General features: G+C 33.9%; 1 protein-coding gene across 1 annotated transcript; it reads left to right on the plus strand.

Annotated features, from left to right (window-relative positions):
- The first annotated feature begins 3,594 nt into the window (after positions 1-3,594).
- On the plus strand, positions 3,595-8,425 carry LOC147401709 (WAT1-related protein At1g44800-like). Its single transcript, XM_086444435.1, is given in 8 exon segments — positions 3,595-3,806; positions 3,910-3,965; positions 5,717-5,840; positions 6,719-6,959; positions 7,328-7,486; positions 7,982-8,133; positions 8,232-8,280; positions 8,282-8,425. Coding segments are annotated over 8 exon segments (1,137 nt in total).
- Positions 8,426-12,118: the final 3,693 nt, after the last annotated feature.

Genomic DNA, 12,118 nt, shown 5'->3' on the forward strand with positions numbered 1-12,118 from the left:
CTTTGTTTCCGGCATTGGATCTGTTTCTGATTTTCAAGTTGAGGTGTCTAGATTTGAATATTTTATGTATTTTTTTGAAGGATTTTTGAATATTTTTTAAAGATTTTTGAGTAAAAACTGGGGTTTGGATGATAAGTAAGAAGTTAGGACTTCAAAATTAAGGTTTGGAGAAGGCTATGGAGATTTTTTGACCTATTTTTTTTAAATTTTTTCTTGACCTGCGAGATTGGGATGTGAAGGCTCCTATTTATAGATTTTTTGAAAGAGTTGGTGTTTAATTAGGTTTCTTTAGATAAGATGAATTAGGGTTTTGACTTAAGTCTTATTTGATTGACTAGGTTTCTTTAGATTAAGGTTTTAATTAGGGTTTTGACTTAAGTCTTATTTGATTGACTATGTTTATTTATATTAAGATTTTAATTCTTACGTATAATGAAAGAATATATTTTTGATTTTTGGAGAACCCCCCTTAATTATATTTTAATTCTTTAGGCCCCCAGATGGAGGGTCTTTTAATGAATATCAGGGGGCTTCACTAAAAGAAGTGGGCAACTATCAACAATTTTACCTGAGAGCTTGATTGATTGGTTTAAATTTTTTTAATTTTAATTAGGATTTCACTTTACATTAATTAATATTTTAATTATTAATTTCAAAATTTTAAATTGTTAAAATAAAAAAATTATCGTTTTTCCCCCGAAGAAGACTTTTGCATTGAAAAGTCATTTTTTGATGTTTTAGAATTAATTTTTCTTAAAGAATCCGATGGGATTATCGGTTTGTGTCACTCATGAATTTTTTGACATGAAATGATTGTGAACCCTTTGAGGGGCATTTTCATAATTTTGTCAAATTTGGTGAAAGTTGGCGAAATGATTTATTAGGTTTCAATTTATTATTTTATGTATTTAAAAAGATTTTTCTAAGCGTACTGTGGGTTCTAAGGATATTTTGATATTAAGGGTATTTTGGTAATTTAGGTCATTTTTTAGTGATTTTTATCGTAAAGTTTCTTTTTATCTGAAAAATGATTATTTTGTACATTGTGAGTCATATTTTCCTAACATAACGTGATTTTTAGAGTTTTGTTTGTTTGAGATACCTCATCTGAATTTCTGAAACATATCTAGTAGCAAACAAAAAACATTGGAATATTTATCCATCATTGAGAACCGTCGCAATCGGATTGACGAGTTGATTAATCAGGCGAGTGCGAAAATGGGGTGTCTACAGTATGATAAAAATAAAAAATAAATTATAAATATAAAAAGAGTTGACAAGTTGTTATATCTTTTGCAATTAATAAATTATATTTATTTTCTTAAAATTTCAAGAAGAAACTTTTCTATATAAATCCCTCCTAGGTTTGTAGCATCCATCATTGTATTCTTGGGGCCTTTGCTTGATGTGAGTCTTTTTATTTAGGAGACTTGTCAATTGTGGTAGTTCTCAAGCGGATTGTTCCCTTTCTCTTAAATGACAAGTGTCACTACCCTCTTTGGCCCACATTATGGGTTTGGCGGAGTGATGTCATGACTGTCAAAAGATTCATATATTTGGATTCGTTGATGGATTCATGATCATTGTTCTTATGATTTGAAGAATAGTCGTCAACTTTATTCTCCTTTAATCTGTAAATTTTGCAAATCAACCATTTTTTTCCATTTATGAAAATGTTTCATTTATAGAAGGAAAGTGGTAAGACACACTATATCTTCTACAGTAGGAAAGATATTCCACTAAGAGATTATATTTTTTAGAACTTCCTTAAGTGGGTGCATGATATGGCACACGTTTGTGAATGTGAAGGTGGGACATATTTGAATATGAAATTAGAGATGGTTTGTTACAAGGATTCTTTGGTTCTTCGCATGAATTGAGTATGTGGTTGAGAATCCATGTCATGATCTCATAGATATAAAGCTAATTAGATAGAATTCTCCAGTAGTAAAAAGATCTGACTTAATGAGATAGAAGTACTCTCTCTCTCTCTCTCTCTCTCTCTCTCTCTCTCTCTCTCCACTTATTATACATGACTAGCCATATTAAGTTAAGTGAATTCTATAAAAAACAATTGTTTCTTTACACCCCCCACCAACTTACCTTTTTTCTTTTCTTTTCCTTCTGGTGGCTGCAGGATAAATGCTGAGTGATTAAACAAATTCAAAAACCACCCCCACCACCAGACCCTTAGCCCTTGTTTGGCATTCATTAACTCAATTGTCTAATTAGGTGTTTGGTGTTAGTGTTCAGAAATTATTTTTCGGATAAATTTTTTTTTTCTGAACATTTTGATAGTTATATTAAAACTAATTTGACCTTCGAGTCATTGATTTAATATCTACGAAACAATATTGGCAGTATTTTATGTTTCAGCCAAAAAAGTAACTTTATTCTCATTTGAAAAATCGAAATCTTCTCTTTATGTTCCGTCAAATTCACACAAATATATAAGTAGAAAATTGGTTGGATAGTTTTTATTATTTGATAGTTCCTTTTCGACTTCTGCGTTTGGTCATAAATAAAATTGAAAAACTAAATTACTACTAACTAAGCAAAAAATTTAAAACCTGAGGGACTTTTAGAATTCAAAAGCATGGGAAGGAGTCTCCAAACACGCTCCCAAAAGCTACGTTAATGTTTGAGTCCAATAAGAGCATACAACTATTCTCACCTCCAACACGAGTGATTGTTTGCTCATAGCCCAACACTGATTTGACATGTGGCGCTGATGACTTAAGTAATAAGAGAGAAATTTATCTCTCCTACTCGCACATCCACTGTCTAGAAATCTTAATTTTTAAAATTTGAATCTTAAAAAAAATTGTACAATTCACATGGATTATCATATTGGCAATTGAACACAGCCTTCTAGATTTCATGAAAAAACTCATGGAAAAAAATGAAAAAAAAAAAAAAAACAACATTAAAATACAATGGTGAAAAATAACTTATTTTTAAACCTTTTTCTTTTTCTTTTTGAAAATCATAGAATTTCATCCTCTACAACACTGATGCATTGGATCATGTTTCTGAATGCCCCAAGGTGCTCTTATTAGGAAATTTGTATTTTCTTATTATGGTCTCAAGAGAGAAAAATTCTTCTATTATTGCTTATGTCATCAGCACCACATGTCAAAACCGTGTTGGGTGGTGAGCAAACAATCACTCCATCCACCACATGCATGCAACATCGAAAAGCTCTAAACCCACATGCATGCAACATCAAGGAAACACCACATGCATGCAACATCAAAAAGCTCTAAACCTTAATGTTAACTTGTTAAACAACTCAAACCTTCTCTTCCCACTTGACAAAAATAAAGAGCTTAACACACACTCTCTCTCTTCCCAACAACCTGTTTCTTTTATCTTTAAGTCTATCATCAAAAAAAGGATTCTTGTTGCATGGCAAATGGGTGTTTTTTTGTTTTATGGATAAAGGGATCTCTATGAAGTGATAGGTGCCATACAGAGATGTAGATGTGCTGTTTTCAAATCGCATTCTCTTTATTTTTCTTTTCTTGTGTATAAGAAGACCACCTCCTATTTTAGTTGTGTTTGTAGGGTGGTGTGCAAGAGAGAGAAGGGAAGATGGGAGACCGAGGGCTATGGAGGATTTTGGGTATTAGCTTCAAGAAGTTGAAGCCTTTCTTGGCTATGGTCTCCCTACAACTAGGTTATGCTGGGGTGTCTATCATCTCTATGCTTTGTTTGCAGCGTGGGTTGAGTCATTATGTATTAGTGGTGTATCGCAACGCAGCCGCGATGGTTGCCGTTGCCCCTTTCGCTTGGATTTTCGAGAGGTCTTTTCCCCGTTATCTCTATTTATTCTAAGTCTCTTTAATTATTTCAGATTTCCCAATATGAAATATTCACAAATTCTCTTTTCTGTGTTTTATTTTTTAGGAAAGTTAGGCCAAAGATGACAATCTCCACCTTCTTGAAGATAATGGTACTAGGTTTGATAGATTAATGCTCTTAACCATATACTTGATATTTGTTGGGATATATATGATGATACTTGTAGGACTAATATAGACTCATTGGCAATTTTTCCTCGAAGTCATGTCAAAAGAATTTTGGGTCGACCAAATGAATCTTAATCCTCCCTTATATTCTAACTTAAGTTGCATTCTCAATCTGTTAATTGATTAGTGTATCCATATTTATTCTCACTACTTAAATCTACGTTATTTTCTTGAGTGGTAATTTTTTGACTCGAAAATTTTCACTCGATATGTATGTGGCTGATGTGGCAAGGGCACCAAACCATAGATCTTTTTCTTTGAGATATCCAAGGAAAACGATCAATGATTCTTTACTCTTGCCATGTTAGCTGAGTACAAACTGAGTGAAAATTTTCTAGTCAAAAAGTCATTAGCATATTTTTTTTCTCCAACTCACTAATGTATAACCTTGAGCTTTCACATTACTTATTTGGGTTGTGTTAATTAAATACCATACCAAGGTAATATATACACACACGAAGAATTAAAAACAGTTAAAAGCAATATATCAGAAGTTGTCAGATCCTGTTGAATTTTGTTGGACTGATTTATATTTATTAAAAATTTATATCTATCTTTTTCGTCCCTATCTTACCTTCATTTATTCTCACAAAAAGATAACATATACGAGGGAAAAACAAGAGCCGTATAACTCACTAGCCAAATTGATTTTATAACAAAATTCCGTTGGACCGCTGCTTGGTCCAATTTTAAGTTCAAGGATGCATAGAAAGCCAAGAGAGTTAATGTTGGGTATATTAACCAACACCTTGTCCAAATGAGTTGTTTGTGATGGCAACGTTAAATTTGTAACCAAACCTGACTGACTCTTTTTCATTGATGCAATTGCAATTGTTTTCCAGGACTACTCGAAGATTATGATCACCCTGGGTTGATGAGCCACATACATGTAGTAGTATGGGTGATTGGGCCATCACATTACATCTATATCTATATATGAGTAGTGTTTGGCTGACAACTTTTGTTCTATGTGGCTTAAAAGTTTTTGATTGAGCTGATTTTATGTGAAAATGATGTCTATGGTGAGGAGATCATCGTCACAAAAAATCAACCCAATCTGAAATTTGTAACCAAATTAAAAATGGTTTACAAATTAACGGTAAAAAATCAACAGTTTATAATTGTAAAGCACTTTTGATAGGTTTAGAAGTTTCAGATTGAGCTGATTTTTTGTGTTGACGATCTCCTCATGATAGAGATCATCCTCACAAAATATCAGCTCAATCCAAAAATTTTAAGTCATATAGGACAAACATTGTCTCCCAATGTTGTTTGCCGAATGTTATCCTAGATATATAATCCTAACGCCTAAGACCTCATAAGAACGCTAGTATTCTCTATCACATTTTTTCTAATAATACTCATATTCATTTTTTCTTTTAGTTAAAAAAATAGGGATATTTTACATTTTATATAATAAGTACTTGTTTGCATTGATTGCCAAAATATTTATTACAAATAAGATATTATATCTAAAGATTAAATTCTCTTAAAATTTATCATGTAAAAGATAAACGTTTATTATGTAAAAAGAGTAATATAATCTTGCCTTTTTCATTAAAAAATAAAATAATCAAGTAAGGGATTATTGAAAAAAATGTGATGGAGAATGCTACCAATCCCACAAGGTCTTGGACATTAGAATTCCTCACATATATATTTAAAGTTACATCTATTTCTTTTTGTTATCAGGCCAATGATAGATCTGAACTTATACTATGTGGGGATGAGGTACACATCAGTAACCTTTGCTGCAACCATGTATAATGCCGCCCCTGCCATTACCTTCATCATGGCAATTATTTTTGGGTAAATCTTCTCCATTATACTCTCACACACACACACTCTCTCTCTACTCTCATGACTCGTGAAGAATGACTCATGAGAAAAAACATGATCTTGACCATATAAGTACAAAATCCAACAATCAAGATTTATACATATATCCATAACACACATGTCAAAGATACTTATCCCCATGATAAATCTCAATTGTTCGATTTTGTATTTAACTAGATGGGATCATGTGTTTTTTCCATGAGTCACTAGATTTTGACCCATATATATAGAGAGAGATTATCCTCACAAAAATATATAGTTCATTCATAAACTTCTAACCCAATCAAATTTAGTTTATAAGATAACAATAAAAATTTACGGTCATGATTTTTCAACATGTAAATATCACTTTAAATGGAGTTAGAAGTTTCAGAATGGTCTGATTTTCAATTTATATTCCAAAAATTTGAAGCCCCGTAAAGCAAATGGTTGTGTACAAGTTTGCAAAATAAGGTAATTGTCTCATGATCCTTACCCTAAATATATGTGGGGGTGAGAGGTGGGGGGTGGAGGGGTAAGCACAACATCTAATGGTTGGGATTTTATGCATACCCACTCCATTAACACATCTTTTTTATGTTTTATTTTTCTAAGCAAGTGAATTAGATAAATGAAAGGGTATGGTACAATGAAGTAATAACACATATCTTGATTATACTTATCTCGAGGATAATTCTCTAGGGGGTTGTCAATGCGAAACCCATTGGCCTAAACTTTAATGGGATACCCAAGCTAGGTTAGTTCAACATTTTCTATACCAAGTCCGGCTTGACCCATTGACATATCTCTCGATTTCTTTGGTTTTACATGGAATCAAACGGTGTCTAATATGATGATTGATTCATCAGGTTAGAGAGAGTAAATATTAAGAAGCTACATACCCAAGCTAAGATTGTGGGAACCATCGTGACTGTTGGTGGAGCGATGATCATGACATTGTACAAAGGCCCCATCATAGACATGGTGTGGTCAAGAGGACGAGGTCACCATAGAACCACCAGCAGCGGTGCAGCTGATCAACACTGGTTTGCAGGGACACTAATTCTTATAGCCGGTTGTTGTTGCTGGTCAGCTTTCTTCATATTGCAAGTAAGTAGTATTACAAGAGTAATTTAGATATACTCCTCCAGGTTCTAGTGAATATTTGAGATACCCCCTTGACTTTTTAAAACTCATGACATATCCCCCTTTAACAGCGGTCCACTTTTGATAGGCCAATTTGAAAATAACCAAAATACCCTTACCTTCAACCTCTTGCCCAAAACCTTTATTCTTTCTCCATGAGTCCATTGTTTTCCATCTCTTCAATCTCGATGGTTAAAACATTCATTAATTTATTTGGTAAGCATTCGCTTTTTTTTTTTTTTTTCACTAAAAGGCGACAATGCATCATATCTCTAATACTCCTAAGTTCACATAATTAATGAAGGAAGCTTATACGATGGTTTCAACCACAGTCATTCACGCTAAAGACATACCCGGCTGAGCTCTCTCTAACGTCGTTGATATGCTTCATGGGAATGGTGGAAGGCTTTGCCGTTGCACTTGTGATGGAACACAATTTCAACGAATGGGCCTTGGGTTGGGATTCCAGGCTTCCATCTCCTATTTATTCGGTAAGTGAAAATTTTCCTCTAGGCGAGTCGGTGTCAGCTAACTTAGTTGGTAAAGTCTATTGGTGGTCATCATATAATAAACTTATATTCAAAACCCGACCTCACCAGAGTTACTGATCTCAATAAAAACTGGCTTACATGGTGGCTACACTAAAATTTTAAAGGTCATAGACCCTACATACCCCAAACTTTGAGGCTGTAGATTTAAATCCAGCTTACCTATCGAGTGGTTGAATTGACGCCTACTGTTGATAATTTTTTTTATTACATTTAATGGCTTTCTTAAGGATTGGTTTCTATAGGGAAACAGTTGGGAATATCTTCCCATCTAAGCTGGGGTTGTTCCTCTCTCTTTGGAGAATTACACTCAAATGTTACCAATAACTCTATTTGAGTAGAGATTTTACCCCAAGCAAAATGCCTCCCAACACTCAAGCATGGGCTTTTCATGATTTAAATGCTATTCAAAACACATTTACCCTTGTTTGGATGTAGGGAGTAATTGGCTCTGGATTCGCTTACTATGTTCAAGGAGTGGTTCTAAAGGAAAGAGGCCCCGTGTTCGTGGCTGCGTTCAACCCTCTTTTCATGATCTTCGTTGCAGTTTTGGGATCCTTGGTTCTTGCTGAGAAAATTCACCTAGGAAGGTATGTGTGACATCACTCTCAAAATGTGTCTCCCTTCACTAGTGTGTCAATGTGGCCAATCCCGAGTTGATTTGCCTCGTTTCTTGCATGTAATTCAGTTTTATTGGAGCGATCATCATCGTTATCAGCCTTTATTCTATTGTGTGGGGGTAAAAGCAAGGATCACTTGATCTCGTCACAAGTTACTAGTGATCAGAAAGGTGCGATCCATGACTTGCCAATTGCAATTGCCGATGGAACTAAAAACAATGTTTTGATTGGCATTGAGGATGATAGCAATCCCATCGGTTGAATAATGATTCCCATGTCACAGAAGTAGAAAGTAGTTTTGTTTAAGGGTTTTAAACCTTTATGTAAAGATTTCCTAGGGCCTAACAAAAAAAAAATGTAAAGATTTTCTATGGAAGTTTTATGATCCGAATATGTAGGTTTGAATGGCAATGTGTGTTGTGTCATTACGTAGATCGAAGCATTCTAAGAATCAAATCTATTGGATTTGGGACCCACATAATAAGTGTAATTTCTTATGATCATTCATTTCCTTAGAGTGGAAGGACAGATAATCAACACCAATATACTAATATGGTGAATCTGCTTTATGCATGCAATATTGTCTCAAAAGCTTACCGACAGATATGTCGATTTTGACAGTACCATGCATTTCTCCAGCCTTCCTGAGATAAGCCGTGGCTGCAGCCCTGAGAATATCTCCACACATTTAGAATAAGGAACAGTACTAGAATAGAGGAGGATGATTGTGTAAAAGAGAGAAATACAAGAGTGTTACTTCTAGAACTAAGGTTGAGTAAATCCTCATAGGCACAATCACGTTTAACACATGCAAGATAGAAAATTTTCTAACTCGTGCTTCATCAAACATGTACACATAAGGGCTCAGACCCATAGCTCAGTTGGTTTGACACATTGCAAAGCAACTTCGAGGCCATGGGTTCAAGTCCAGCTTACCCATAAAAAAAACATGTACACATATAGGATTTTTTAAAGGTCAAAATTTTGGTCCCTCCAGCAAGTGGAACAAGGGTGGAAGTCTAGAGAAGTTCATCCAAACGTTATAAAAAGGCATCATGAGAACCATATGAACATGCATTGATATTTTAGGAAATGATCAATTAAAGCATTAAAACAATCATTTCGACCACAAAAGACAAGCATAAAAATAAACGCACAACTCATTGTACACAATAATAAACAATCATTGGGAATACGATAAGCAAGGCCAACAACAAAATAGTGCAGGGTAGCACTCATGGATGGAAGTCTCTAGTAGGTTCACATCTGTTTGGAAAGCCCAACTTACTTCTGCAAGGCAGTTAAGCATACCACCTCCTGTCATGAAATGGTCAAAAATCATTCCATAAGAAGATTTGATGCATATGTGGTTTATATTGTAAAATTTTAAAGAAAAATTCAAAATAAACATAAAAGTTGGAAGCTGAGAAAGTTATTTCTTGATTTTGTCAAGAAATTAAAATTTCAGCACAAAGCTAGGCCCATTCTCACCTCTCAAAAGGAAGTTGTTGTCCACCATCCATGATCAGAATATCTCCAAGAGATATAGAAGTTTGTTTGGGTGAAATGGGATCCCTGCATAGCCCACAGTGCAAGCAATATGTCCCCGATTTGGATCTCTTCCATATACTGCAGCCTAAGATAACGTTTCAAAACAAAGTGAAAATTAGAATAACTGAAACAATATGCTGACTGCACTGAAAATATGGTAATGAAGCTCGTACCTTGGCAAGTGAAGAAGATGCCACTGAGCATGCAATTTTTGCTGCCTCGGCCTCATTGTTAGCACCTGTTACTGTGACCTACACATAAATTGTTACTTAATTAGACATTAAATATTCTCTAGCCAACATATATGAAAAACCTGATAACGTCATCAGGTCAACATCTTTATTTTATTACTTCAAATATTCTCTAGTTCATTTCTTTGTATACAGTTTGGTGTTAGTGTAATTGTAGTTTGTTTCCAAAGCCAAGTCAACATCTTTATTTTTTTACTTCTTTATTACATTGTTCTCTAGCTACTAATTGCTTTCAAAATTAGTTGACAGAAAACCAAACAACAAAACAAAGCAACCAGAAATACAAACAAGCCAAAATTAAAATTATTCATGATATGAACTTACGGTTATGCACACTTAAACTATTCCATCTATGTAATTGTAATGAGTCCATATCAGTTTGACAAAGTTAAAACTGAACGCAACTTTTGTACTCACTTTCTCAACGAATGGACCTCAAATCACTTCTCTTCAATAAGATGCTCGAAGAGGCAAACCAATATAAGAAATTAAAAACAAATTAACCTCACATCCAAGGGCCATATTCAATTTGTCATATTTTTGGGAAATAGTTATTAAATTATAGACTAAAAACAACATAATGTACCTCTAAAAATCTCCATGATTGATATATAAAACAAAAATAGGATCAAACAAAATAATAATCAAGAAAAAGAGAAAGAGACCCATCAAAGTAATTGGAATTTTATGGCATTAAGACCCGAACCTGTGAGTCTCAAAAAGAGAGGCCAAGATTGAATTTCTAGCTAATTTTTATATAACCCAAGCTTGAGCTTGTAAACTCAGGTAAGTCCGAATTAGGTAGTTTTGGGTAGGTTGGGTGGTTGAGCTCATTGAACAAGCCTAATTTTGTTTTAATTAACAATATATATATCTTAAACAAAAAACAATTTAAAAATAAATAAAAATACGTACTTTATATAAAATACTTATATAATTTTATATAGCCTCGGGTATGGGTTGTGTTGGGTTTGAACCCTCAAATCGAGCTCAACCTAATCTAAGTTAAGTTGAGTTATTCTAACCTAGGCTCAACTCATGTTTTACATAACACAGTCAGGCTCCAAAACATAATTAATTGTGATACTAGCTCACATACTTGAGAGGCATTTTCTGATGTTGCTGTTTTGGGTTATCGAGTTAGTTTTGTTTTAGAAATCTCATCAGTAAATATAGGTACATCCATAACTGTAATGTCTTCAAGAACACCAACCCCTTAGGCTATACAACCAAATGACAACTCATTTGGTTACAAAAATTTGCCTCTAGGGCACAACCCAAACAAGAAAGGAACCTTGGCATTGGTTCATCAAATACCTTATTGCCAACTTTGATATAGGACTTTTCTAAAACAAAAATTAGCCAGAGTTAATATATAGCCTTCACAAAACCAAATGGAATATCGAGAATTCGAGATCGAGCATTGTTGTGCCAAAAGACCATCAAATGTCCTCACCAATATTATCCAACTTAGAGTGTGTCTTGCTCTTAGATTGAAAGAATACACTTCTCTTACATTTCATTCATAACCTTAGGGTTTTATGTAGCATTGTGAATGCCATTAACAGAAAGAAGATACAACAAATACAAGTGACATCATAAGCAAAATCATGTAAGAAAATCCATTTGGAGTCAAAGTGAAACAAGATCTGACAAAATAAATAAGCTTCCCATTACATATATTAGGACTTCTCTAATCTCAAATCACCTTGTTGAACCACCCTTCAAATATGTTGATTTTATTTGAACCAAACTTGGCTTTACTACGAAACACAATCGAAGCTAGTTAGACCCAACAATTTGGGTTAGGCTTTTAATCACTGTGATGAACAAATGCATAGCCATCTGTCTCTGTCATTGTAAATGTTTGTATTCTATTAGTGGTATTATATTGGAAGAAAGGATTATACATTACGGAGAAATTTCGTGACTATTTACCCTATGGTCATTTCATCTTTGTACAATTTACATATTCATTTATAGCAAACTTGATTAAGATTTCTATGATGCAATTTATGTTCTTTGGAGAGGAGGAGAGATTGAGTGATTGTAACCCGAATTTTCAAAGTAAAAGTGAAATGACATAATCTTCATCAATGGCGTAGGCAATCTTGTAAAACCATATAAATTTTGTGCCATTCTCTCATTATTTT

This window comes from Akebia trifoliata, chromosome 5 (genome assembly GCF_017979445.1).
Source record: "Akebia trifoliata isolate Shusen 1 chromosome 5, ASM1797944v1, whole genome shotgun sequence".
NCBI classification, from domain to species: Eukaryota; Viridiplantae; Streptophyta; class Magnoliopsida; order Ranunculales; family Lardizabalaceae; genus Akebia; species Akebia trifoliata.